The sequence below is a fragment of the Panthera onca genome, chromosome B3 (assembly GCF_046562875.1).
Source record: "Panthera onca isolate mPanOnc1 chromosome B3, mPanOnc1 haplotype 2, whole genome shotgun sequence".
In the NCBI taxonomy this organism is placed as follows: Eukaryota; Metazoa; Chordata; class Mammalia; order Carnivora; family Felidae; genus Panthera; species Panthera onca.
Genome location: NC_138344.1, coordinates 33,549,263 through 33,577,242, shown reverse-complemented (window position 1 = coordinate 33,577,242; position 27,980 = coordinate 33,549,263). Strand labels below are relative to the sequence as shown.

Below are 27,980 nucleotides of genomic sequence, written 5' to 3'. Positions count from 1 at the left end.
AGGAAACCGGTACTTCAGCTGTTGTTTATTGACACAGGTAGGCTCTATAGCAATAGGCTGGGAGGTGGCTGCAGTAGTGGGGAAAATGGCGGGTGGGGGGCGTTTGCCTGCAACAGCTGAGTGGAGTGTAGGAACACAAGTGCACAATGCACGACAAGGGGAGCCTGAGGGGGATGGGGGAGCAAGGAAGGGCCCGGGCCAGTCTCCTTAAACTGGAACCACTGCCCTATGCCACAACTCTTGCTGGCGGTCTCTCGATGCCAGGCCAGGGGTGGGAGTTGTCTGGGTATCCATTTTCTATAGGAACTGAATGGAATACACAAAAAGGAGATGCAGGAGCGGTTGCCCTCTGTTAAGCTCTGGGGCTTCCAGTCCTGCAAACTCCCTTCATCCCTGGCTTGGGTGGGGTCACATGATGTGCAACCCAGCTCTGGGTTACCTCACCCGAACAGGGTCTTAAAAAAAAGAGTCATGTTTCAGAGGCGTTAATCTTCTTCCCTAGCATCCCAGCCCACCAGTGCCACATTACAACCCCCAAGTGAGCACTACAAGCATTGCTGGCCTAATGGATGGGTTGGGGGAAGGGGATGGGACGGGGCTGGAGAAGGGGCTCTTGGGGCCTGTCATGGCACAGGCACTACACGCATGGTATTGGTGAAGCCGGAGCCAGGGCGCCACCCGGTCAGCACAATGACCACATCTCCCTTCTTGAAGAAGCCTCGGGCCTTGCCTAAAGGAAGAGAAGAAAGGTTGGTCAGTAAAAGCCAAGCTAGGCAGATGTGCACCTGGCTGACTACCCCGCAGCCAGAGGGGGAGCAAGCAGGGCTGGCTCATCATTACTTCCTTACACCACAAGGTGGCGCAAGCATCACAGCCCAGGCAAAGGGGATGCATGAGGGAGGCCCAGATATTTCCTTATCAATCAGAGTTGGCAGGGACCTTTGGACATCACTCATTTTATACTCCAGAGGGTGGAGAGCCTTCCCCAAAGTCAGAGCTAGTTGCTTCCGCTCATCCACTGACATCTTACTTTTATCAGGGACAAAGGTCATGAGTACATAATCTGTGTGTATGACACCCAGCAGTGTATGAGCTCTAATTTTTTTTTAGCCCTCAGTAATAAGCAGATGCCAAAGAGCAGACAACCCTGACTATCCAGGATCCTTTGCTTTGGGCCCCACGCTGGAAGACAGTGAGAGGCAGTGAGCAACTGAGCCCCAAAACTCAAAAGGCTCCTCTTCCCTCCTGGGCTCAGCCCAGAACTTGAGGGAATGGGATGGAGGGTTCAGAGAACATTCCCAAGAAGACAGCTAGGGTTCTTGCACACCCTAAGGTCAGCATGTTCCCCTTTCTATAGGATCCCAGGGAGACCAGCGCTCAAGCATCCTCCCCACCCCTCCAAGCTCTAGCCCTTGCTCCCAGCCACGCACCAACATTCATGGCCAAGTTCACCCGAAGGTCCACATCCTCAGCCCAGGCCTCCTGCACTGGGTCCTTACACACCACAGGGAAGATGCCGCGGTACAGGTGGGCCTGGCGGGCAGTCTGGTGATTCCGAGTCACAGCAATGATGGGGGCGCGGGGGCGGTATCTGGCCACCTGGTGAGCAGACCTGAGACAGGATGATGGACGGGCAAGAGAGACCATTAAACAGTGTTCCGGGAGCCTCCCAGGAAGCCCTGGAGAGCCTTCAGCAACAGCTCACCCTCTAATCCAACTCACTATTGCCAGCCTGTGACCCTACCATTTTAGCATCTGCTCCCAAAGCCGGGGCAGACCCTCATCCTGTATCTTCCACAGCACGTACTACGCTTCTACTACGACATCTCTAGCTTTGCTACCCACTTGCCTTCCTCGGGCCCCAGGGTCATACCAGCCCAGCATGGTCAGTCTCACCCTATCACCCGACATGCCCCATAGCTGGCAGAACCCCCTCCTCTGAACTTTTCCATTCTGGCACAGATACAGCGCTGCCCAACCTCACCAGCACCCATTCCTCTCGCTGCCAACAACAGCTATAAGCCAAGCAGCATGTGAATAGCACCTGACTCTTGACATCTGCAAAGAACAGGAGCAGAGCCCACCATCCCCCCTGGGACTCTGCAACATAAGCCTTCCCTACTGCTGTGCCCTTTCCCCAGCCCACATGGCCCCCAAGTCCCTGAAACAGTCCCAGCAACTGGGCTCTAGAGCCAACCCGGAGTATGTCAGCAAGGCTTAGAAATCTGGGTGTTACCCAGGAGGCAAGACCAGGAGATGGGAAGGTTAGTGCCAGTGGGTCTGCCTGTGAAGGCTATGGAGGGCTGGGGGGCCCCCTGAGCCCCGGGGCCAGGTGCTTCCTGGAACACAGACACTGTACACTTGGGCTGCAGATGTCTCTCAGGAGTTGAGGTGGGCCGCTTGCAGGAGGCACTGGGCCTCAGAGGGCAAACTGTAAGGACACTCAACAGGTGTCCAGGAAACTTAAGCCATGTCACAGCAGAGAATGCCCTGCTAAAGACCTGGCCCCCATACAAGGCTTTCAGAGGAGCAAGTGCTGAAGTCGGGACTAGTAAGGGTGAAATCCCAGAAGACTGGAGCTAAAAATAGCCAAATAGCAAAGGATGGACCTTTTCACAAAGGTCAACCCTAATGGTTGGAGCTGTTTATCCCAAGCCCTCTGCCAAGGGAGTCTTCCCAGATCTCATGTCCTGCTTCTACAGAAAGCCCCACCTGCCACTCCTCAGTGCACGGGGACCGCCTGATCTGCTCCCCTCTACCCCCCCCCCTCCAAAAAACCCTCGTGGCCCTAAGGTCAGGGATGGGGAGCACACTCCCAGACTGGGGCAGTGACACAGGCTAATTCAATCTCCCGGACTAGGAAAAGATCCCAAGGCCAAGGCCAAACACAGGCCTCTGCATGGCTGCACGGCACCAGAGAGCCAGCAAGACATCACGGTGACCTTTCCTGGTGCTGAACCCACTTGCCTTTGGGGCTCAAAGACCGACAGGGACAGGTGCACCAACCAAACAGCATATCAGCGAACAGCACTAATTTTCCAAACTGACCTTTTAAAGAGTACACAGTAATTGGAATGAACAAAATGGCCATCTACTTTTTTAAAAGATTAGCTTTTAGATATGAAAGAACCACTTGTAGTCGGTCTATCTGTAGTTCTATGATTAAGTCTCTGGTTTCTCTGGAGGAGGAAAACTTGCTTTGGATCCAAATGATCCAACGTCACTTAGGAGGGCTGCCTGGAATCCTCTGGGCCCTGGTGGCAGGCAGAGGGGTCTTACCTTGGCTCAGTGCCATCTGAGCCCTGTTCAATGCGCTGCTCTCAGGACACCCAAGAGAGGTGTCCCCGAGCAGGGCATCCCCAGGGCACCGCCACCACCTCCTACCTGCCAGACTTGGTGAGGACGATTATGGCCCCACTGCAGCACTTGAACGAGGCCTCCACGGCGCCCACGGCGGCGGCTTCGGTGGGGTCGCTGGTAATGGGCGCCAGGCGGCGGAGTTCCTCAAATAATTGCAAGTGGTAGATGGCAGCCTCTGCCTCACGGGCAATCTAGGGGAGCAACATCCGTCCAGAGGGACGAGAGGGGGACAGAGCTTTGTCAGAGCTGTGTCACAACGGGAGAGGGTGAGGAAGAGTCGCACAGACAGCTGGTGAGGAACGTGTCCCTGGATGCGAGGCCAAGAGGAGCCCAACTACTAGAGAAGCTGAGCCGAGCGACATCAAGACTCACAGGAACTAGTCCTTCGCCAGGTGCCTGTGACATCCACTGTGCCTACTGAGCCAAAGGACCCTTTGATCCTGCCCTGCCCTGACCTCCCTGGCTGGCTTCCTGCAGACGAGAAGAGGGCTGGGCCCTAGCGGTCTTCCAGATCGGCTGGAGCGAGAGGCTGGTTATCCTACAGAGTTACCTGCCCTTGGGGCCCTACCTGCCAGACTCCGTCAGAACTATCAAAGCTGCTGCTAAACACTTATAAGAAGCCTCCACGCTGCCCATGGCCATGGCTTCCATGAGGTCTGTGGAGTGGCTTGAGCCTCGCACAAGTTCTTCAAACAGCTTGCGGTGGAACATGGCTGCCTCAGCCTCACGAGCTATCTGTAAGGTTTGGGGGGGAGGAGAGGCAAGGAAGAGGGAAGGAGGAGGGAAAAAAACGAGAGACAACACATGGAAAGACAGAATGGGGAATTAATCAGAGGAAGGTAACCTTAGGTTAATTGGCTAAATCTGTCCTTCAGGCAGACGCAAAGAGGCAGCATGATGAAAGCCCAACTGCTCAGGGATGGGTGGAGAATTCTAGCACCAATTGCTGCTGCTTCCCCTCCAAGAGAGGAAAAATCGGTTCTTCCATTCTGGAAGGATTTGTTCAGTGGGGGTGGGGGTAGAGAGAGACAACATGGCGGCAGGCTCTAGCACCTCGGCACAGAAACATGCCCAGGCTGGGCCCACGCCACTCCCTGGCAGGACTTGACCATGCTGCCTCATGACACAGCTTATGGGAAGAAACAGGCCCTCCCTCCTCACATGGCTGTCTGGTTACCACAAGGCTCCTCCATGGGCTTCCATGCACACACGGAGCATTTGCTTGGTTTCAGGCACAGGGCTGCTGCTACGAGCCTTTCCAAATGCCCTGCACGCTGAACACCGTGGGAAAGCTGGGGTCAGACAGAGCCAAAGCCACACAGCTTAACCGTGTTCCAAGCACGAAGGTGGAGAAATGGCAGATTTGTGAGGGTCACACTGAACAGCCATGTGAAGAGACAGATGGCCTGTGGAAGCACACAGGTAAGTTTAAGATGACATTTGATTATTAACATGTAAGGATTACCACAGTCATGAGAAAGCCATTCAGTTATTCACAGACCACCTGCTCAGATAACATCAAAAATTAGAAAATTTAAGCTTCAGAAGATTATAATGCAACCAGCAGCATCTTAGAGAATGATGCGGGAGGGGAGAATCAGTAATAACATCTCATTAATTGGACAGTATGTATAAGCAGGCATGTGGCAGGATTTACTAGGTTACAGGTTTTATTTCTCTGAGAATTGGGTGCATGCAGCCCAAAGACGAGGAGACATGAACAGGAAACAGAACCATACCTGGTACTGCCTAGCCCTTAGTCATGGGTCATTCCTTGCCTCAGACACAAGAGAAAGCAGTGAGCAGCTGCAAGAAGCTATTAGCCAGTGTTAACTGAGGACATGGAAAGGAGAAGCCTGCACCACTTAGCCCAGACCCCATAACTCATCTTCTGAGCAGTGCCATCCAAGCCCTGCGGTTCCCTCTACGGTGTCTGTCTGTTCACAGGGAAGACTGGGGGTATGGAAAAGCAGAACTGGAATTCAGAGGCCAGAGCCTGATTCTTAGCCTCTGCCCCCAATACAGGCCCCTAATAGAGACATGGCTTTATCTCCTGCTAGATAAAGCACTGCAATGCAGGAGAACACTGGCTCTGGAGACAGCAGATCTGGATACAAACTGAGGCTTTATCATCATGCAATCCTCATCTATCAGCTGGGCTGACATCTATCACACAGAGGATATGAAGACTCCATCAATCCATACTACCTAATAACTAGACACACAGGAAAGGAGGAAAGGAAGGTTTTTTGGAGGGGGTGTTGCTTAAATTTGGTGCAGGGGAGGGTGTGTCACACAAAGGGCATGAGGATCCTTTGCTGACAGGAAGGTTAAAAAAAAAAACCCACTTCAGAATTAGAGGCAAGTTCGCTGAGCTCCACACACATCATGAGCACTGACATGGGGCTGTTGTTGAGAAAGTGAACCTACAACACTCGGTTCTCCCTGGCCTGAGGAGCCCTGGTAACTGAAGCCTGGGCGGACTCTTGAGCAAGTCTAGAGCTGGACCAGACAAGGCAGAGGAACGGAGAAGCAGCCCAGCAGCGGGTCATGGCCGAGCCAAAGAGCCTTGAAGAGCTAGCTCAAAGAAGAGCCGCGTCCAGGACTCCTCCGGATGCTCGATGCAGGCCCAATAGGCCCAGCCCTCCTCCTGCCTCTATTTGTGGACCTGCTGCCAGTCACTAAAACCCACATTTTAGCCTGAGGCATGTGCAGCAGCTCAGCAAAGCAGGCCCGGCTGCAGGCGCCATGCAAGGAGAGCTCGGTCACCACCCCCAAGCACACCCGGGGCCCCGGGGGTGGCACCTGATGTGGAACAGGTGGGGAATCAAATGGACCCCAAACAGATCGGCTGAGAACAGGAGCCTATGGCTTTTTCCAGAATGGGACAGAGATATTCAGGGGTCCTTCGGGCTGTCCAGAGGAAAACTACAAGTAATCTTAGTACTTGAACCAAGGGACGGACTCACAGCCTTGAAGCCAGAAGTGAAGTGCGCTTTAATGGAGGACGCCTCCAGAGCAGAGGAAAGAGGAGGGAGTGTGGGCAGGGAAGGCAGAGGAGGAAAAAACCCAACGTACCCCTCTCCCCAGCACACACCTCCTCACTCTTATTGTGACTTATAGAGGATCATCAAAGACCGAGGGCCCAGACGCCTCAAAGGTGTCACTCTGTACCAGAGCTTGCCTCCACCCTGGGCCCGGCCTGAGCCTGCGGAGGTGGGGAGACTCGAAAACTCACCAGGTGCTGCATGCGAACAGCCTCCAGGGGGTAGTCCCCTTTGGCGGTCTCTCCAGAAAGCATGATACAGTCGGCTCCATCCAAGACCGCATTGGCCACATCACTGCCCTCAGCCCTGGTGGGACGGGGCTTCTTGATCATGCTCTCCAGCATCTGGGAGGGGGACAGGGCATGAGTGAGATGCAGCCTTGGCAGTCTTCAGAGATGAAGGTCTACCAGCTAACCCCCTGGATACGTGTCTGCACATGAGGGGAAGGAAGGGTGTGTGTGTGCTTGAGAGACATGGGGCAGGCCCTGGGGAGAGCCCAGGTGGCCTCCCTGTAAGCGTATGAGAGCAGGGAGAGGCACATGCCTGCGTCGCACAGATGACAGGCTTCCCAGCTCGGTTGCACCTCCCAATCATCATCTTCTGAGCAAGGAAGACCTTCTCTGCAGGAATCTCAATGCCTAGATCACCACGAGCCACCATGATCCCATCGCTGGCTTCCAGGATTTCATCAAACCTGACAGAGAGAGAGGTTACATGGAACAAGGCCACAACTGCATTAATTACTGCACACAGGAAGTTCTCCTGGGTTCTATGACCTCATCACGCATATAAAGAGGCGACGGGGTGTTCCAGCTACCTTAGCCGCCCCCCAAACTAGGCGAACACTTGCCCTGGCTTCTTCAGCACTAGCATGAGAACTTCACTGAAGGGGCAGGGAGGAGAGCAAGGTTTCCTCCAAAGCCCTGTAGGCTCATTTCCTCTCCATCTGCACCTCAAGGCCCCCTCTTAAGGCATCTCTCTACCGTCTCCACTCTAGCTAGCACTTCCAAGGCAGAAAGAGAACCCGAGGCCAACTGACTGCTCACGACATAAAGGTCCTTGGCCAGAAGGGCTGCTCCTTGAGGTGGCCCCCTCCCAACGTGCTGAAGGCAAGAATAGCTGTGGCTCTGCCTGGTCTGTGGCCAGGGTCAGCGAGCACCCGTGGCTCATCAGGATGGCAGGATCCCAGTACAAAGGACGTCTATGCAAAGTTAAGGATGGCAAGGTCAAACAGTGGGCGGGGCCACTCCACCCACCCTCCCCAAGTACATGCCTAATCCACACAAGTAGATCTAGGGTTTTAGCTGTGCCGGCTTATGTTCCTAGCAGGGAGCTGGAGAGGAACAGAGGTCACGGAGCTGGTCATACCCACTCGGCTCAACCTGGGGAATACTGGGGAGGTGGTGAAACGGAGATGGGACCATCTAATACACCTGGAGAGGCACATGCTTTCCTCCAGGAAGCTGGTAACATTCCAGAGCCCAAACATCAGGCCAGCTGCTTTCTAAGCGAAGATAAGGACATCACGAGCTTCCACATGCCTCCCAAGTGAGGGGCTAAAAAGGGCCCCTTCCTAAGGGCTTGCTATCTTCCTTCTGTTGTGAAAAAATGGTGGTGTAGGTGGGGGGGTGGAGGGGCAATGTCCCCTTATTCCGGCAAACATAGGTAGTGCTCCTTATTAGGACAGCATAATGGCCCTTGACCTGTGAGCAGTGACCCTGTCCACTCCCAACGCTGGTCCCTGGGCCTGTGGAACAGTATCAATCACCACTGGGAAGCACCAGCATGCCCATCACCCGGGAAGATATATATGTATTTTTTTTTAAATACCAATGCCTTGGGGCACCTTCGGACTCAGTCTGAAGAGCCGTGCGACTCTTGGTCTCAGGGTTGTGGGTTTGAGCCCCAAGCTGGGTGTAGAGACTGTATTACATGCATGAATAAAAATAACCAACGCCTTTCATTCTCCCCGCTTAAGAGGGACTCCATGGGTCTGGCCTAAGCTAGGGAGTCTGCATTCTGATAGGCTGGTCACCAGGTTTGGGAACTGGATATTCACAGGATATACCCTTTTTGGAAAGTGCGGGGGGTGGGGGGGGGCGGGGGGGGAGTGGGGCTGAAGGAGGCAGGAGACAGAAGGGGGGGGCACTTACCTCCGAACTCCCTCATGATTCTCGATTTTGCTGATTATCTTGATGTTCTTCCCTTTTTCTCCCAGGACCTTTCTAACTTCATGGACATCAGATGCCTTGCGGATGAAAGATGCAAACACCATATCTACATCCTGCTCTACCCCAAATTTCAGATCCTGGATGTCCTTTTCTGACACAGCAGGCAAGTCCACAGCAGCCCCAGGAAGGTTTACACCCTTCTTGCTCCCCAGGGAGCCACCATTCTCCACCTCTGTCACCAGGAAGTCAGCACCTGTGTAAAACAGAGTGGGGGGGGGGGGGCAGGGGCAGAGCAATGAGGGCACAACATCCTCAACAGGAAGCAGGCTCTCCCCAGTATAGGGAACTGAAAGCATTACATTGTGGGCACTGGAGCCATATGTCCAGAAGTCAAATACCACCTCACTAATTGTATAATCTTGGGCAAGTCAACTAACCTCTCTGTGCCTCAGTTTCCTCACCTGTTATATAGCGATAATAGTATCTGATACTCATAAGACTGTTTTAAAATTTACACAAATTATCGTGTAAAATGCTTAGGACCAGTGCCGGACACTTAAATATCAGCTATCATTCCCAAGTATACTAGAGTCCTGCACATATCATATTGACGGAAGACAGAAAGCAGAAAGGCTTTCTAACAGTGAGGATGGATTAAAAAAAAAATCTCGTATCTCCTAAAAGCACGATTAAGTTGAAGTCTGTTTTAAAAAACAACATAAGGAATTATAGAGGAACCTGGGTGGCTCAGCCGATTAAGCGTCCAACTTTGGTTCAGGTGGTGATGATCTCATGGTTTGTGAGTTCAAGCCCTGCATCGGGCTCTGACAGCGTGGAGCCTGCTTGGGATTCTGTCTGTCTGTCTGTCTGCCCCTCCCCACTTGCTCTCTCTCACAAAATAAATAACTTAGGAAAAAAAAAAGAGGAATTCCTGAGAATAGACTTAATCTTGCTGTCAGCCAAACAAACTTCCCGTGTTCCTTGTGTTAAAGGAAATTTAAAGAATGGGAGATGGTTTTAGACAATGAGATGCTGACTCCAGTACCTTTCTCCTTCACCAACAGAGAGATAAGCCCATCGTCCACGTAGACCTTGCTGCCCACTTCCACCACCTTGCAAATGTTCTTGTAGTCCAGCCACAGGACGTTCTCATCACATTTTTCCATGTAGGCATTGTCCAAGGTGATCTTGAGAGTGGCTCCTTTCTTCAGCTCCACCTCTGCGGTGCCACTCTACAGACAAAACAGTTTACTGCCATGAGTCCAGCCCTCATGGCAGGAAAAGTAAAGTTCTTCCCTCCTGGGAAAAACGCTCAAATCTCAGCCAGAAGTACAATAAAGCGTCTGGTTTTGGGAATAAATGATCTTCTTCTCAAACTTATCTCAAAGAAGTCATCCAGGAAAAACCTACAACGTTTTAGTCACACTATTTAATGACAGGGGAAAAGGGATGAAGAGAGGCTTGGAACTAGGTTTTTAGAGTAAAAAAGCTTCCTCTCTGGTATCATTTCTTAGCAAAGTACATCAAATCAACATCGTTTACAGTGAATAGAACTCTCCTTTCTAGATCTAAACTAAGGAACATGGCCTCCGAGCAGGGCACAGACATGGCCCTCCAGAGCCCACCGCCCCCTGTACCTTCCCTGTCACCACTCCTGGTGATACTTACGCCCTTGATGAGCCCAGTTCGGATCTCAGGTCCTTTGGTGTCCAGGGCCACAGCAACTGGCCGGTAACGAATGGGGTCAGAAGCAAAGCTTTCCGTGGCCGCACGCACATTCTTGATGGTCTCAGCATGGTACTGGGGGTAAGGAAGGAGAATGATGGGTGTCCTCCCACATGAGGAGCTAGCCCCAGAACTGAAGTTGATCCCTCAAGGAAAAGCCTTGGATGTTCCAGACCCCTGCCTTCTTTGGCTAGCCTCAGTGTCATCCATTCACTGAGCACCCTCAACCTTATCTCAATCCCCTTGGTTTCTGCCCACTTCTTCCACAGCACTAACTCGCTCATGAGCAAATCTTAGTTTAGAACACTGCCACCAAACCCACTACAGGTATGGTGTAAACACATCTCAACATAAAAAGAAGCGTGTCTTATTGTCTCTAGGACCTAGGAATTACTCTCCCTCGGCAAATAAAACAGGCAACGGGAATAAAAGACCTTGCATTTATGTGTGCACAGTGCTGGTCCGGCAATCAGTGTCAGATTCTGATAGATTTGGCAGTTCTGAGCTTTTTCCTCTACTGATTCCAAGTACAATTCAAACTCCAGAGTTATTTACTTAAGCTTACAATGGCCAAGCTACACAACTCATTGCTAAGGTCCGGCAGACCTGGTTTTTACAATCATTTTCCGGAGCAGTCTAGGGAAAGGTGGGAATATGCCTCTCTCTGAACTAAATGCCCTGGCTTCCATCTTTTTCCTAAGCCCTTTCTTTTTTCCAATTGTTGCTACCATCTGACTAAAAGGAGACTCAAAGCCAAGATGTCAAAAGTGCTTAGTATAATCAACAGGACACTGCTGATAACAGAAGCACCCAATTCAGCACTTTGCAGGCCTTGTCCTTCAGCCACCCGGTCCAGGAGAGTAGCACCCACAAGGAGGCTGCAGGGGAGCCGGAACAAGGACAGTGCTGCCAGAAGCTTGTGTCTGAAAATCTTCAGCTTCTAATTATACTATCTAATGAGGACCAACGGCTGTTTTCTGGGGGCAGAGGCCCTTATTCTAAGTTATAAAAATTTCTTTCTATTGCTGACTCACAATAAAAACAGTAGAGAATAGAATATAGAGATAACTTTTCAAAGAAATGGGTGTTTCATATGGTCAAATCCCTTTTCCTCAGAGCTGATGTGAGGCGTAAAAGAATCCATGAAGTATTTAGAACAGAGATGAACAACAGTAATCACTTAATAATTGTTACCTAGCATTACCATCATCTTCTATTGACCATTCTATTTCATCCAATATGCACTTTGTGTTTGGTCATGAGGCAGGGCATTCTTTTAGTAGACAACTGGATTTGGCTGTGAAGTTTTATTTGTGCTTTCTGCCTCTAAGGGAACAAGCCTCGTGTGCTAACCTGTCTGATTCGGGTACTGTCCTTGGCTCATCTTACTGTCAGGGCGTGCTGATTTCAAAGAACATACTGGGAAGACTTCTGTACTTCTCTAGGCTCTGGGACAGTGTGACAGAAGATCTAACTGCTCCTTCAAGGCAGTCAGAAGGAAGTCATCAAAGTCATTTAGGCCTGTGTTCTGAACCAGAGCTAGAGCTAATGGCCACATTTTCAATTTCTTCAGGCTGTTCATCTATTTATATTTTCTACATCTTGGATATTACCTTTTCTTGGAAAAGAGTCAAGTTCATCTCAATGTATAGAAATTAAAGTAGAAGTCTTTTTATGACTTTCAAACTCTCTTCTAATACATAGGAAATATTCCCTTCTCCTACTCTTTTTTATTTGTGCATCCTGATTCCGGACCAGGTTTTCCAGAAGTTTCTGTGCTACAGGGGTGTTTTGGTTTGTCAAATTTAGTTTTTATTTCATGAAGTTATGGTTTTAAATCAATGCTTTCCGTTCACCCTTTTTAGATTATTTGGTTACTAGTATTTTAACTATTTCATTTACTTTCATTAGGACTTTTGTTTTCTGGTAAGTACATTTAAGTCTGTGTTAAGACTTAAAGTTTCCACAAAAAAATATGCCAGAGGATATGGCCTATATAATTTCCATTTTATGGAACTTGAGGGGTGGGTTTTGGTGGCCTTATAAATTTTAAAATCCTAAGCATTTTAAATAAATATGTGTTTTGGTCTTGAGTGGACAGAAAGTCATCTATTTATATACATACCAATAAGATTATTAGGTCTTATATATCTACGGTTATCTTTTGGTACACTGCTGGAAGGTGTACTGAAGTCTTCCGCTAGGGCTGTGGTTTTGCTGGATGGTAACAAGTGGTAAAGAAGTCCATCAGTTAATACTGTCCTTGTGGAAGATTCTAAATTTAGGTTGTTTAAATGTCAGTATCACTGGGACCACATGTTCAGTAAGAACACATCTTGCCCAGGTGAACTGCTACAAGTGGGGTTAGGGAGACTGGCAAAAAGGTAAGATGCAGATAGTAGATGGCCGTCTGTTAGAGGGAGAGAAAACAATTTCAGTGTTCTGTTTTAAAAGAGTACTTAAAAACTGTCAAGAGCTGGGAAAGCATGCTATAGCATCTAGTCAAACTTGCATGTGAAGTAAGAGCTCTGACATGCAGTCAAAACTAAAACTGTTCACGTTACATTATGTAATATTAAATTATATAAATATATATAATATTAGAACAATTTCAGATGAGCCAAAACCCTGATCCCAGAGACAACCTTATCCTGGTCAAAAACCGCAGAATAAACCCACTAGAGAGACTTGGGGGGTGTTTTGTTGTTGCTGGGTTTTTTTTAAGTCCCAATTCTAACTTAGGAATAAGAGTCAAAGCAGAGGTTATCTCTAAATGCGTCTTGTAGTTTAAAAAGACCAAAATTCCTGAGCCAGCCCCCGTCCAGCAGGTGCAGTAGACAGCACGCAGCCTTGCCATTTCAGAGCTGCAGTGGTGTTATTTTACTGGATGGAAGAGGCCACAAGCCTAGTTAAAGGTCAACTTCTTAAAATCTATTTCTGCTTCTTCTGCTACACAGAGGAGACCCTGGCACGGTCCAGGAGCAGGGATCAATAGTGAACCAATCCCCACTGGTATCTTTAGCTCTGTCTTTGGGCTAAGCTAACACTTGCAGGAATTCCCAGGGACTTCCGCCAAGGACCCCGACATCGGAAAATTACAGAATGTCACCACAGACCTGTCTTAACCTGCCTAAAGTGCCGGCTGAGCACAGTTCCTTTGAACTTGGTCAGGCCTCCATGACATTTGGAAGCCGGCCGCCTGCCAGGCCATAGGCTGTTTATGGAACACGGGCTACGGAACTCACGATGGAGAGTCTCACGTTTCCAGAAAGGAGAAATTCGCCTCTTGGACTGTACTTCCTGAGGCTTTATTTTTAGTCTAAACTTAACACCAGCTTCCAAATGCCAGAGGGCAACCCCTTACCACTTGCCCTTACAGGGTAGCATTTTCCTTTTTCTAAACAGAAGAGTGAGGGGAGTTTGGCCCATCCATTACTTTCGTACCAATGCCAGTATGAAATCTCATGGCTTATGAGTAAGGCTGATGGTTTTTAAAAGGAACTGTATGTCAGGGAACCTCAACTCCTCCCTCAAAATGAGTTCGGGAACAGAAGCAGGCAGGAATGGAGCACTTCCCAGTAGCTAGGTAAAGCCTCTGTCCACAGGTCAAGTCAGCTCATAAACAGCCTCAGCACAAATACATTCCTACCACGCTGCTGGAGAAGTGTGCAGACTTTATTTTAATGTACCAGAGCCCCTGGGAAGACACAGGCCAGGAACACAATGCTGATGAAAGGGGGTATTATATGCCAAGAAGTGTTAGTGCATGAGACTCAGTCCTTAACTTGCAATAAGGACTTCTCCTGTACCTGCTCAGTTATCTTGGTCTAACCTAGGCCAGAATTCAATCTGCAGGGTGACCTTTTGGCTCATCACCTCAGTATGAACTGTTACAGAAACCCAAGGGTAAGGAGGTGTCAAGCACTGTGGCCATGATACCTAATGGCTTACAAGGTTTTCCAGTAGAACCCTTCCACACTTTTTTTTTTAAAGTTTATTTTTCCCAGCAATCTTTATACCCAACTTGGGGCCCAAACCCACAACCCCAAGATCAAGAGTCGCATGTTCCTCTGACTGAGCCAGTCAGGCACCCCAAACCTTCCACACTCTTGTGAACACAGGTGTGTGGGATAACCACGGCCAATAACAAAACGAATCTTCTTTGTGGAAGGAGACTTGGCCAGTTGAGATAGCAGGAGATGGGGAAAGAAAGAGTAGGGATAGGCTAGTGAAGATGATCTCCCCATTGGCTGTAAACCCCAGATTCTTTCTTGCCTGATCCACTGTGGTTAAATGAATACCGCACTCCCACCCAATTTCCTACATGCTCTCCCAGTGGCCAAACTGTCCAGCTGAGGCTCACCTCATGAGTTCCATGAGAGAAGTTCAGACGAGCCACATTCATTCCAGATTTAATCATCTCTTTCAATATCTCCACAGATCGGGAAGCCGGACCTAGTGAAAAAAATTTTAAAGCCTAAGTGTTATTCAAAGTAGGAAGAACACTTGAGTTTGAAGAACGCTGGATATTCTTTTTCCCTAAATTTCCCTCCTGCAAAAAGCTCAAAATTCTTTCAAAAGCATATACATAGCTGTTACTGTGTTTGCCCACTTTCTTGATTTAAGGGGTCACTTTTCCTATTTCCTTCAAATTCTACAGGCTCCTATCTAACTAGGAAAGCCTAAGTAAGACTTGGCCAGCCCTCTCTGCTCTCCCTGAAGGCTAGCCAGATGTCCAACCACAGAAGTGTGGTTGCACAGAGCCATGTCAAAAAGGTCTTCCCAAGAGGGGCACCTGGGTGGCTCAATCGGTTAAGCATCCGACTTCGGCTCAGATCATGATTTCATGGTTCATGAGTTTGAGCCCCACATCGGGCTCTCTGCTGTCAGTGCAGAGCCCGCTTTGGATCCTTGGTCTTCTTCTTTCTCTCTCTGCCCCTCCACTGCTCTCTCCCTCTCTCTCAAAACTAAAACATTTTTTAAAATCTTAAAAAAAAAAAAAGATCTTCCTAAGATTTCTGAGATGCTCCTAAAAGAGGTGCTAAGGAAGACATCGTCTAAATTTCGCCTTTAGTAGCAAAAACAGAGCATACTAATTCCTTACTGCAACTTCCTATGACCTGAGTTCCCACAAGAATCTGTGTAGCCTCTCGCTCAGCAACCAGGTTTGCTACATTTATTTTGTCTTTTCAGGAGAGAAAAGATCACTGTCATAACAGGCCCTCGTTTTGAGGAGCACACTCACTCACCGATGGTACAGATGATGCCCGTGTTACGGGCCGTGATGGGTGGCGAGTCAATGTCCAGGCGGCACATGTGCTCCAAGAACGTGTCAGCCATGGCTGCGTGCAGCTGCTGGGTCTGAATGAAGGCAGTCCCGACATCACTATGGGGCTTTGACATGGCTGCTGAGGTCCTGGGTCCAGGAGAACTGAAGAGAGAGTATCAGTCTGAGAAGCCCAGGTAGTTAATATACCACTTGGCACATGAGGCTGTTTCCTGCTTACACATTAACTCAATAAGCACACTTTGCACACAAGCCACAGGGAGCCCTGCCACGCTCTGGCCATGTGGGTGCTCCTCAAGTCAGGCATAGGGTTCACACGGCCGTGAGCAAGTGGGAAGGACCTCAAAGAACAGTTTAAAACCTCGTACCCAATGTGTGTACTTCCCAAGTACCTGCTATAAGCAGACCCCCCCTTACAACAGCTCATATCTACCTTGACAGCTTTCTTGTCCATCCTACAAACAACATGTCACAGGCATGGAAAGAGCTTCCCCAAAAGAAAATTGTAACTGATCTTCCAGTGAGGTAAAGAATGGAATCCCAGTTTAGTACCTTGGCGAATCTAGATCTTTGTATGAAAAGCTATCTCAAAGCTATAAATGTCTGCTACAGGGCAGGGCATCCACATTGGCTTTTAACAATCCCCACCCAAACGCAAAGTGAGTTTCCTGGTTGTAAAGACAGCCACCAACCAGGCAGTCCGTTGAGCTCTGGGATACTAGATTTTCACCAACACGGGGCACACATCAAGTTCATTCCTCGACTCACGCTAGCAGGAGAGTTCACAGACAGACAGTAGAAACCAGTCCCTAGACAGGAAGCAAAGTTGATCCAAAACGCTGAATGCAGAATCTTTTGTCCCAGGAGTCTACCTAAAAACTACATCTACTTTTGGTCAGCAGCACTTTAGGACACACAAAGTAATTTGCATAAATTCAAGGATAACCCCAAAGGGCACTGGTCTCATTCTAAAATTAGTACAGCAACTTTAACAGGACAGTCACAACATGAGGAAATTAAGATTGCTTGCCAAATCCTTTTCCCAACTGATTTTCTGATGCACCATCCCAGTTCAACTTTCTGACAAGTACACCACCCTCAGTAACAAAGACCATCTGTGTTTCAGGTAATTAACCAGGCCAGGTCACAATCCTGACAACCGTCCCGACCTTTGCTTTCTTCATTACTGACTTACAACTAAACTCACTCAGCCGGTTAGTTAGCTGATTACAAAGACTTGAGAAGTTTCCGGGCAGTGTCTTAAGAACCATCAGGTAAGGATGCGAGCCAGAGCTGGACACTCCTCATCAGAAGGCTGTCCCTCTCAAGTTCTCAGACCAAGGGCTACTCCTTCTAAAACCCTTGAGCCTAGAGGCTTCAGGCCAGGCTCTGGAACAAGCCCCTCTTCAGCCCTGTCCCTCCTCTTCCTATAAATCTAAGGCACCCTGATATATCATATCACTCTTACAATCTTTCTCCTTCTCCATCCTTGACTTGGTGGCCTCTCTGGGTAGTTCGAGTAGACCATGCATCTAAACCTACCTCTGCTACCTTCGAGAATTGTGATAAAAGCCCAAGAAGCTTTGTGACCAGGTATGAGCAAACCTGTCAGCTACTGAAAATGGATGGTTGCCACATTTAAAAAAAAAGGGGGAGGGAGGGGCGCCTGGGTGGCTCAGCGGGTTAAGCATCTGACTTCGGCTTAGGTCATGATCTCACAGTTTGTGAGTTCCAGCCCCGCGTCGGGCTCTGTGCTGACAGCTCGGAGCCTGGAGGCTGCTTCGGATTCTGTGTCTCCCTCTCTCTCTGCCCCTCCCCCATTCACACTCTGTGTGTGTCTCTCTCTCAAAAATAAATAAACCTTTGAAGAAAGAAAGAAAGAAAGAAAGAAAGAAAGAAAGAAAGAAAACAAATGGCTACCACCAGTCCTCAACTACAGAAGCCAAAACTTTAAAACTGGGGAAGTAAGATATTGGCTAACTATTCCACATGACAAATGCACTGTTCCCTTCAGTGTGCATTTCCTAACTCTCTAATACAACATACCAGGCAGCAAAATGAAAACATCAACCTTCTCCTCCATGACCTATTTGGTTTTATATCTGTTAACATCTAATACTAGGAGGTATTCCAGTGTCTGTTGAATGACCTTTCAGTGTATCTTAACACCTCTTTGCCGAAGTCAAAGTTCTACCCCCCTTCCCCTCCTTCCCTGAATCTGAAGCACTGAGGAATTACTGAAGGTACTGCCTGGGCAGGCAGGGTTCCTTTACCTGCACTCATGGGGAGTCAGGGTTGCTGCCTGCAGAGCACACAGCGGGTGGGGCTTAGCTAAGTCTGGCTGTGAAGGGAACACTACTGAAGAGATGGCACCAGGGGGCACACGAACCCAGTTGGAACACAAAGGCCTTGCTGTGGCCTCCAAGTGGAGTCACCATCCAGTTTGAGGACTGTATCATGAACCAAATAAGACCTGAATGAATGGGTTGGAGTAACTAACCCCAATCTTCTTAAAAACCATCAGCTGTCAAAAACAAAAACCAACCCTCCTCCCCCCCCCCCCCCCCCACCACCAAAAAAATCAAAAAATCATCAGCATCAGCTGCCTCTTCTCTAGACCCGAGACATCAGGGTTTCCTTGCAAGGACCTGGCTGGGGCCACTGGTTATTGGGTCATACCTTGTGTTCTCTGGGCTTGGGCTTCCGATGACATAATGCTCTTTTTTTGGCTCAGGGTGGCTCCTTGGCCCCACTTGCAAAGATCGCTCGGAGCTGAGTAAAGTTTGCTCTGCAGAGCTGTACAAGGATCAAGGCAGAAGCTGAGTGTAACTAAAGTTCTTTGGGGCAATGGAAAAAATTACCTTAGTAACCAGGTAGCCAGGTGGTAGCTGCTCCCAGAGGTTCAGCTATGTTACAGAGGAAATACCAAGAAACTGGTAACAGAAACTTTGCAGGTAAAAGTTAAGTGCTTACTGGCTCCTCTGTGATGCTTTATCTCCTAGTGGAGACCAGATTACCTTCCCTCTAAATTTTCTTTAAGCCTGGGGGTTTACTAACATTTCACTATTCTATATAAGAACCTGGTTGGTTTTGGCTCAGGACTTGATCTCATGGTTGGTGAGACTGAGCCCCACACTGCGCTCTGCACTGCCAGCACGGGTGCTGCTTGGGATTCTTTCTCTTCCTCTCCCTCTGCCCCTCCCCCACTTGCACTGGGGCGCGCTCTCTCTCTCTCAAAATAAACAAACTTTAAAATAAACATACATTTGGGGCGCCTGGGTGGCGCAGTCGGTTAAGCGTCCGACTTCAGCCAGGTCACGATCTCGCGGTCCATGAGTTCGAGCCCCGCGTCAGGCTCTGGGCTGATGGCTCAGAGCCTGGAGCCTGTTTCTGATTCTGTGTCTCCCTCTCTCTCTGCCCCTCCCCCGTTCATGCTCTGTCTCTCTCTGTCCCAAAAATAAATAAAAAACGTTGAAAAAAAAATTAAAAAAAAAAATTAATAAACGTTAAAAAAAAATTAAAAAATAAAATAAAATAAACATACATTTAACTGGAAAAATATCTACCAAAATATTAACAGCACATCAGCTGGTGATAGGATTACAGCAAATTTTTGTCTTCCTTTTACTAATTTACCCGTAATGAAATATTTTCATATTAAGAAAAATGGCAACTGTACCTCTCCTGAAAATGATAACATTTACAAGTTTCCTGGTAAAAGTGTTGGAATTAAAAGGGTTAGAAGCTTCTGGTTTTATTAATCAACCACTGCTCTATGCATTTCAGGAATACTCTGCTTAAACGGGGCAGAGGTGAGATAACACAGCTTAGGCCCTAAGTTAATAAAGTCCGCAGGACAATTCTATGCAAAAAAACCTATTAGTCACGCACCCAATTCCAGCAAACTTTTTTTCCTGTTTAGTCTGTCCTCAATCTTTACGGCAAAATCTTTGTGACAGGGATGTTCTGGTACAGAAGGGCTGTCTCCAAGGCCAGGAGCAGATACAATTATATTGGGCTCAAACAATAATCCTATGTCACCATGTCAAGTTAAATCTGAGCTTTTGCAAGCTCTGATCTTTTGCTCACCCAGGCTATTAAACACACAAAAAATAACAAATGAAAATCTGTTTGGCATTTGAGCGCGTTTACATGCCAGCAATAAAAAAAAAAGAAAGCCTGCTTGTCCAGACTCCTGTGCGGTATCTCAACATGTCCTTCAAGACCCCTACCAAACCAGAGAACTCAGGTCTCATCCCCAGGTCACCGGCAGGTCTCCTGCCTCAGGCTCTGCCCCAGAGCCTCCTTTGGCGGAGGGTCAGGGCTCTGCTGCCAAGGTCCTCCACGAGCCTCTCTTGAGCGCAAGCTGCCCACCCTGCCAACCACCTAACCGGAGTTCTTCCTAAACACCCTTCGACTGTCCCCTAGCCCCAGGATGGCAGCCCCAGCCCGGTTTCTCGGGGCGGGCCTCTGGGAAGAGCTCCCCGCCCCTCAGGCTGGACAATGCCCGCCAGGACATGCAGCCAGGCCAGTGCCCGTCTGACTCACTACTGCATCCTCCTCCTTGGGAGGCAGACACATGCACAGCCAACCTCCAGCCAGCAGTGGAAGCCCGGCGTACCCACTGATGGTGGCAAATGCTGTGCTCGGGTGCGGGAACCTTACTCGTGAGCATGAGCCCCTGCAGTAGGATCTTCCTCACAGCCATTTCTCCTCTGTGAGAAAGGAGACAGCGTCAGAGCCTCAGTGCAGGCTGAGGGGCTGGAGTAGCTACGCTCACAGCTCAGCTCCATGCACCCCTCCTCCCACCTCTCCTTCTTCTCGTCTCCAGCAGCTCCTGGTTCTCTAGCTTCATTCGTGCCAGAAACGATTCTTTGGCCGCTATCCAGAAACCAGAGCAGGAAGGAGCATCCAAAAAATACGACATGCCTCTTCTTAGAGCCAGTACTGTTGGCGAGTTGTGCCGGGAAGGCTTCACGCTTCGCCAATTCTTTCACAAAGGCCCAAATCATTCTGCCCTAGTAAACCAGCCTGGCCCATGGGCCTGTATGTGCATAACCCAATTTTTAACCAGCCGGGGCACTCTGCACCAAGTGTGTCCTGATGCCAAACCTCACCACACAGAGTAACCCAATTATGATGGCACCTGGTGCCCCCGATTGTGTTCCCTGCTCTGACATCAATTTGCTATCTGCACCTCCAGGTCAGCATGACAAAGGCCTTTCAATTCCCCAATCTTCAGACAAGGTGTCCAGGCCAGCCTGCTCTCTAGGAGCTCTCTTCCTAGATGCCAGAGCAATAGAAATCCCAGGACTGGCCCTAATCTGACTATGACAACACCGACATCAAAATAGGTGCCGGGCCACCTACAGAACCTAGTAAGGTCTAGACTGAATGGCTGTTTGTCCTTATATTCACTTACAGTAATGATATCATGTATTTACATATGGAGTAGGATATGGAGGAAAAGACATTTCTAGCTAAGAGATGTGAATCTCAAGTCCAATCTACCCTCAGCAAGCCCAGTAATAGAAAGCCAAGTCTAGTTTACCTGGTTACTTACATAAAACAAAAAGGAGCCCCCTTGCAGGTTCAAGTAAAATTCCCTTGCTTTTATTTATTCAGGGCTACAACTAAGGGACTTATACTTTACAAGCAGGGGCCTAAGGTTCTATTTCAAACTTGAGTGTAAAGAGGGCACTAAGGCAGACACAAAATGGGCCCACCCCCCAAAGGACCACTCAACTCCAGGGCAGCTAAGTCCCAAGTCAGAGAAACATCCCACGTCCTCGTTTGACCACAGATGCTCAGAGCAGAGAACTGGTTTCAGCCTGAAGGAGGAAGTCCGGAGGAAGCTTTTGTTGTCCTGTGTTATGATGTCTCCTTACTAGGCTTAAAATAATGAGGCAGTGTTTTAGGGCATGATATTCATACTCTGGAAGCAGCAAGGGACCTGGAACCCTGTAGTTTAGGGCCCAAGTCAGGGACAACCAGGACGGGTGACAGCCTCCAGAGTGAGGCATTAGCTCAGCATTTAAAGGAAGAGCTGCCCTGCATCACAGTTGGAGGGAGGAGAAGGGGGAAAGGGGAGATGGGAGGAGGAATGGCAGGACCAGCTCTCTAAGAGCACTGACCTAGTTTGTATGACTGGTCTTCCTACAGTGACCTTCACAGATTTGCTTCTATTTTATTTTGAACTAAGGAAAAAAAATAATTAACAGCTGTATTTCTACCACCCAGAACTGACTACTAACAGCCAGAATTTTAGGCTTAAAAAAAAAAAAATGCATTTTGTAGAGTTCATTTTCCCTCCACCCCCACACCCCTCCAACCCTTCCACAGCCTGTCACGAACTCTGACACCCAACTACTGTCAGGAATTTTCTATCCTTCTAATTCATTTAAGTGTCACTATATCTATACCAACCCCCATGATATTGTTTTCTACAATGTTCTAAGTAGTATACTGTTACAAACAAACAACTTGCATTTTTCAGCACATTTAAGACCTATCTGGTGGGTACATAAGATCTGGTGAATTCATATGAACTGCTGTCCTAGTCCACTACATGACTAGATCATTTACTTATGTATTATGTATTCTCTTACTGGTTGGCCATCCTCCTCCTCCTCCCACTGAATCAATTTTTCCACCATTAATCAGTATAAAGACAACTCTATCCTAGTACATGGTTCCTTGTGCAAATGTGAACTCCTCTCTCTGTATTTCCACAAATGGAATTTATGAGTCACGGGGTATGTTTATTTTCTCTTTTACTAAATATCGTTGAACTGCTCTCCATTTACAACCAACCAGTAATGTGAGCTCCTGCCCTCTTATACCTCTGCCCAACATTCAATATTGTGAGAGCTTTAAAATGTCCATCCATGTGATAGGTTTATTAACCTGCTTTCTAATGTAGTAACAAAAGAGGGATACCAGATATCCAAAGTCTCTACTTCCCTACCTCTAACTAGATCAAAGCTCCCAGGGCTCTTCCAAAAGTGTCCATGATTTTGTCTCCTATACCATGACTGACTCACTTACTGGGCAATTCTCTTGCACTCATCACTGGAAACCAGGAAGACACCAACTGTCTAAAATTAAATAAATACTAGCTGTAGGTTGATTTCAAAGGCTTGGAAGGAACGGGGGCCTTTTCACAGAACTTTTTGGACTGCATCAGCTAAGCTGGGTGCTATCATAGCTGGTCTTGGCATCTCCACCCCAGAGCCCCTGCCTAACATCCAAAACAAGGCTTGCTGGCATCAGGAGAGAGAGGCTTAGTTAGAGCTCCCCAAAAGCTTCTCCTATGGACAGAAGTGGGGGAGGTAAGTCTCAGAGGCCACCGGAGGTACTGCAGCCTGGCTTGCCCTCCTACGTGCAGACCAGCACAAACCACTGCAGGGGCGGGGCCACGCTGCTTGGTGGCCCTGCCAACCTTCTGAACTGAGCAGTCAGACCGGGAGGCAAAAAGGCCCAAGAGAGGTTGCATGGCACCATCCACTACGCACCCCGGCTCACTGTCCCCAAAACAGCTTCTCTAACAAAGCCCCAAATAATCAGACTATTCATTTATCTAGCCTAAGACTGGCTTTTGGTGAAAAATCCAAGTTCCCAGAAAGTATGCTGGTATTAAGAAGAGTCTTCCCTTAGCTCTGTTCCTATCTGTACCAGAATTGAGGTTAAAATGATGACTCAGGGTCCTGTAAGACCAAAATATATATGTATGTGTGTATATACACATATACACACACACATATATATACATATATACGTATATACATAGACACACACACACATATATATATTTATATGTATTTTTTAAGTAATCTCTATGCCCAACATGGGGCTCAAACTCACGACCCCAAGATCAAGAGTTGCATGCTCTACTAAGCCAGCCAGGCACCCCTCCTGTAAGACCTTTTACCAAATCACTTAAACATCTCACAAGACCCTCGACAAGGTTGCAAGAAAACTCTGCTCACACTGGCAACTCATTCTTGTGATGTAACAACCAACTGAGATTTGACTGTGGACGTTTGGAATGATTCAGAAATTAAATGTCAAATGAGTCATTTTCCCCTACCTAGAGCGGTCTTAGCTCTTGGCTAAAATAACACATCCTGACATGTCTTCACACAAGCTGAAGCAAAATAAATTAGAACCAGTTTAGGGTGAGTTGATAATGCACGGGTTGCGTTTTTTATACTTTCTAGCTCATAGTCATTTCCTCATTTCTTCCATTGCCTCAACATTAAGAAACGGCTTTAAGAAATAAAATGACTTTTCCTGTGACCCCCCCCACCCCCACCCCCATTAATGTCACAACATTCAAGGCACAGAAGCAACTCCCTACAAGGTGCTAGCTGTTTGGAGTCCCAGCTACCAAATTTGCCAAGTCACTGGCCAATTATTGAGTCTTAGAGACCCAATAATGCTTTTTGCTAAACTATGAATTCAACACTAAAATTCTAATGCAGTACTTAGAAGTGTAACTTCACTCAGAAGTGAGTTCAAGGACATTCTTTCAGTCATCATTATTCATGACCATTACAGCCCTCCTCCCACAAAGGGAGCCATGGCCCCAGAGTAGTCTCAGGAATGCAGGGACACAGACCACGTTACTTGGGCCCGGGGTTCTGCCATGCTGCACCTAAGGTCTTAGGGCAGTACAGAGAGCCGGGGGACCTGGACAACTATTTTTCATTTAGTCGAAACCATTTTTAACTTGGGGGAAACACATGCTTCACTGTTTGACTCACTGAATAGGGAGAAGGGACTTTTTAAACCTGTGAAGACCACAGTGCAGTTTCCCACTCACCCAATGAAGAGAATTCTCTCAAAAGCAGATAAGTTGAAAGGTTGAGTCATCTTCCCCACAGAGGACCCCCCTCCACCACAGACCTGGTGCTGGGTTACATACCTTCCCCTCAGAACAGCCCCACTGCATTTCCCAACAGCATCTTCAGGCCAACAGGAGAGTGAATTATTTGCTAATAATGCTGCAGAGCAGAAGTCCTGACCTAGGCTAGCCTCTGTACCCCAGGAGTGACCACACCCTCAGTACTGCCAACAGGAGGCTGCAGTCCCTGCCTGGGATCCTAACCTTCACTCACCAGCTGGTAAAGCAAACCCTAGAACTCCACCTGGCGTAGGTGGGGATAACAGTGAAGATTTCAGTTTATAAGTTTGTTTCTACTCTCCTAGCCAAACATCAATTGCTGAAATTCTGCCTCCTTGCCTTCCTTCCTCTGCAGGTCCCTATTCTCAGATCAAAGAGCCACTGCAGCAAGTAGAGAGCTGCAAGGTAACATTATTAGTTACTTTGTAAACACTGTACCAAGATGCCTTAAGGGATTGGTTTCCAGGAGATGTCTGCATTTTAATCATGGCTCCAAAGATTAACTAGGAATACGTGTTTGGGTATGGCATGGAGATGATCCCTCATGCTCAATTACGGTTTAAGTAATTGTGCTCAGCGAACGAAGAATACATTGGAAGGCGTTTCTCCTGGACATCTCACTAGAGATCAGACACTGAGCGGAGTATTCACCATATATTCATGTAACTGGGTATATAGTGACCAATCCTTTCAACCATTAGGAGGAAAATGTTACTCCCAGTTTATACATGGGAAACTGAGGTTCTGGGGCTGAATTCTCTCTCTCATTCCAGATGTTAATGAGTCGAACCCGATTCTAAAAGCCCATTAACTTCCCAATGCCTCTGTCCATCATGCCTGGACTTTACCCATCAGGCTCACGTGGACAGGAGAGGATCAATGTCCTAGGTTTGAAGAATACAGATAAAGGGATGCCTTTCCATGACTGGACTTTTAAATAACCTTACTACTGGAAGGTACTTTTCTGCTTCAAACCCAGTTTGTGATGCCACCTCGTGTGGCCTTTCTCCATCCCTCACCCAACAGAAAGCGATCCCTTCCTCGCAGCAGTTACCACTGTTGGTTCCCTAATCACATTATGAGCTTTGTGGGCTATGACCTTTCTGGTCATAGAAAAACAGCTTAGCACACAGAGATTTTATTGAGTGAACGCGATACGTGGCGTCAAGCTCTTGACATATTTCTATTCTGACCATAACCTGCTCCCACCCAGCCCGAGATCTCTGTGTTCTGAAACCGGGGAGTATGTGTTCAGCGAGGTGAGGCAGAGGCGAGGCTGCACCGGTCCTGCGGAGGGGCGGGGCGGGTCCCGGTCCGCTACATGCAGCCCCGCAGCGGCAGGAGGGAGCGCCGGGACCCCCCTCGGAGCCAGCGCGGCGAATCTGGGCGGCCCCAAACAAGAATGCGCCACAGGGGCAACCACCCTTTCCTCCCCATGCAGCGGGAAGGCCGAGGGTTACATAACCTTCCAAATGGGCCGCGGGCCGCCGCTGCATCCCCCGGCGGCACGGGAGCCGGCCCAGCCTATCCGCAGACCACTGCGATTAGGGCCGTGAGCTGGGGATACGGGCCCGGGGCTCCAGGAACCAGGCGAGAAAGCGGGGTGGCGAGGGGGGGGGGGGGGTGCAGGCGGACGTGACCAGAACAGAGGGGAGGGGCGAGGACCCGGGCTGAGCGAATCAGAGAGCGGAGGAGAGGGATGCGGAGCAGCGGACGTGACCAGAATGGAGGGGGAGGGGCGGGACCAGGGCATGAATGGGGGAAGGGGCAGGCACGAGGGGGGACAAGGACGCGGGAAGAGCACGCGAAGCTGAATGGAGACGGCACGGGGGGGGGGGGGAGCTGGGGAACGGGTTTCGAGGAGAGATTACAAGGAAAGCATCCGAATGAGGGGGGCAGGGCCGGGCTGAGGGCCCAGGGAGGGGGAATGGTACAGTATTAAGGGGCCAGGGGAGGAGGCGAGCAGATGAGCAGGGGGTAAGGGAGGAAAGGAAGGAATCCGAGGAGGGAATACTGGAAGGAAGGCGAGGATGGAAGCAGATCGAGAAGAGGGAGGCGAGGATGGGACCAGAATGGGGGGGAGCACTGGGGCAGGGGAGGACCGGCTGTGGAACAAACAAGAGCTGGGGGGGTCTGGGGGCTCTGACGAGCAGACCCTAGGCGCGAGCTGGCTCTCTCTCCCGACTTCAACCGGGTGCAAGATGCCCAGGACCCTGCGCCGGCCCCAGTGTAAGTGCCCTGAGTGCGCAGACGGCCGGGAGTCCGCACTAGCCGGGTGCACGGAACCCTGGTGGGAACGGATGGCCCAGCCTCTGCCCCGCTCACCTCCGGCGCGGTCCCCCTCGAGCTGCAGTGCGGCTGCAGAAAGGTCTGGACGCTCGCGACGCGACGCTGCTGTGCGGGAGTTGGCCGCTTGAGCCCCAAGGTTATCCAGGCTGCAGCCGCCGCAATCCCTCCGCCGCCCCGCCCCGCACCCAATCCTGGCTCCCGGCTCGCCGGGCCCCGCCCCTCCGCTTCCTCGCGGGGCGCAGTCACCTTCAGGAGGAAGTGCCGCGGCACCCAACGCGCTGCCAGGTTGCCCTTTAGGGGAGGACTACATTCCGTGGCGGAAGGACACGTTACATAAAAGTCTCGGCATGAACCCTCTGCGCAGGCCAATGAGGAAGTGGCGAGGCGGCGAGGCAGCGGGGCCCGCCCCGGGAGCTCCGGGGACCTCCCTCCCAGACCCCCGGGGCCACCACCTGTTGCTGCCAGCTTGGAGTGCTGGACGAGGGCTCTTCTCTTGACCCTCGGCCCAGGCTGCCCCAGCTGTCCTGGCCTAACCGGGCAGTGCGAGATTTATGGATCCTCGGCAGCATTCCCCCAGCCCTGTCCTGCGACTCCCCATCCCTCCGGGTGCCCGCCCCAGCACACACCTCGGAAACCGTGCCGCACAGGCAGTTAGGGAGCCCGAGATGGGATCAGAAGGTGCGGAGAGATAGAGACTCCTGGGACGGTTGGAGGTCGCCTTCGGAAGGGCTCCCGCAATGGAGCGGGGTTAGGGACGACTGGGGAGGGCGGAGTGTGCGTGGAGCGGGAGCGCGAGGCCTTTTTGTTCTTAGGGCTACAAGAAAGGACTATTTGGGGGCCAGGTGAATACTTTAGTTGGGGCTAGGATCCTGCAGAGCGAAGGCCTGAGAGTAGAAAGCGAATAGAAGGCATTAATATTAGTGTAGAAGTGACCATCAGGAAATATCAAGTCAGAGTGTTAGAGTTGATAAACTGCAGGAATCAGCACTTTTGTTTTCAACCTCATATATTTAAATCAATATTGTTAGAGCTTTTCTTACATTTTTCTCCAAGGTATTTTCCGACTTTCCGAGGGCTAGTCAACAACCAATGATGAAGGCAGTTTATCAATGAAACAGCTGTTAATTCTTGCCTTCATGAAGCCAAGTTTTGAGAACAGATACAACGCTGCCTCATTAAAAATCGTTAAGACCATA

General features: G+C 49.4%; 1 protein-coding gene and 1 long non-coding RNA gene across 4 annotated transcripts; one reads left to right on the top strand and one right to left on the bottom strand.

Moving 5' to 3' along the window:
- Nucleotides 1–10: 10 nt before the first annotated feature.
- On the bottom strand, nucleotides 11–26,934 carry PKM (pyruvate kinase M1/2). Of its 3 annotated transcripts, none has more exons than XM_060620992.2 (11): nucleotides 26,821–26,934; nucleotides 15,553–15,734; nucleotides 14,667–14,758; nucleotides 10,247–10,378; nucleotides 9,624–9,810; nucleotides 8,561–8,831; nucleotides 6,951–7,101; nucleotides 6,599–6,751; nucleotides 3,929–4,095; nucleotides 1,431–1,612; nucleotides 11–730 (listed from the first exon to the last, which is right to left on the bottom strand). In XM_060620992.2, exons 2-11 carry the CDS (start codon nucleotides 15,704–15,706, stop codon nucleotides 624–626), a joined length of 1,596 nt encoding a protein of 531 aa, XP_060476975.1. In that variant the 5' UTR covers nucleotides 15,707–15,734; nucleotides 26,821–26,934; the 3' UTR covers nucleotides 11–623. The 3 variants fall into 3 exon arrangements, with proteins under 3 accessions (XP_060476975.1, XP_060476973.1, XP_060476974.1); XM_060620990.3 differs by lacking the exon at nucleotides 26,821–26,934 and adding an exon at nucleotides 18,270–18,376; XM_060620991.2 differs by lacking the exons at nucleotides 3,929–4,095; nucleotides 26,821–26,934 and adding exons at nucleotides 3,385–3,551; nucleotides 18,270–18,361.
- LOC132670432 (uncharacterized) lies at nucleotides 26,927–27,980 on the top strand. Its single transcript, XR_009606667.3, has 2 exons — nucleotides 26,927–27,462; nucleotides 27,838–27,980. It is a non-coding gene; the product is annotated as an uncharacterized LOC132670432 (long non-coding RNA).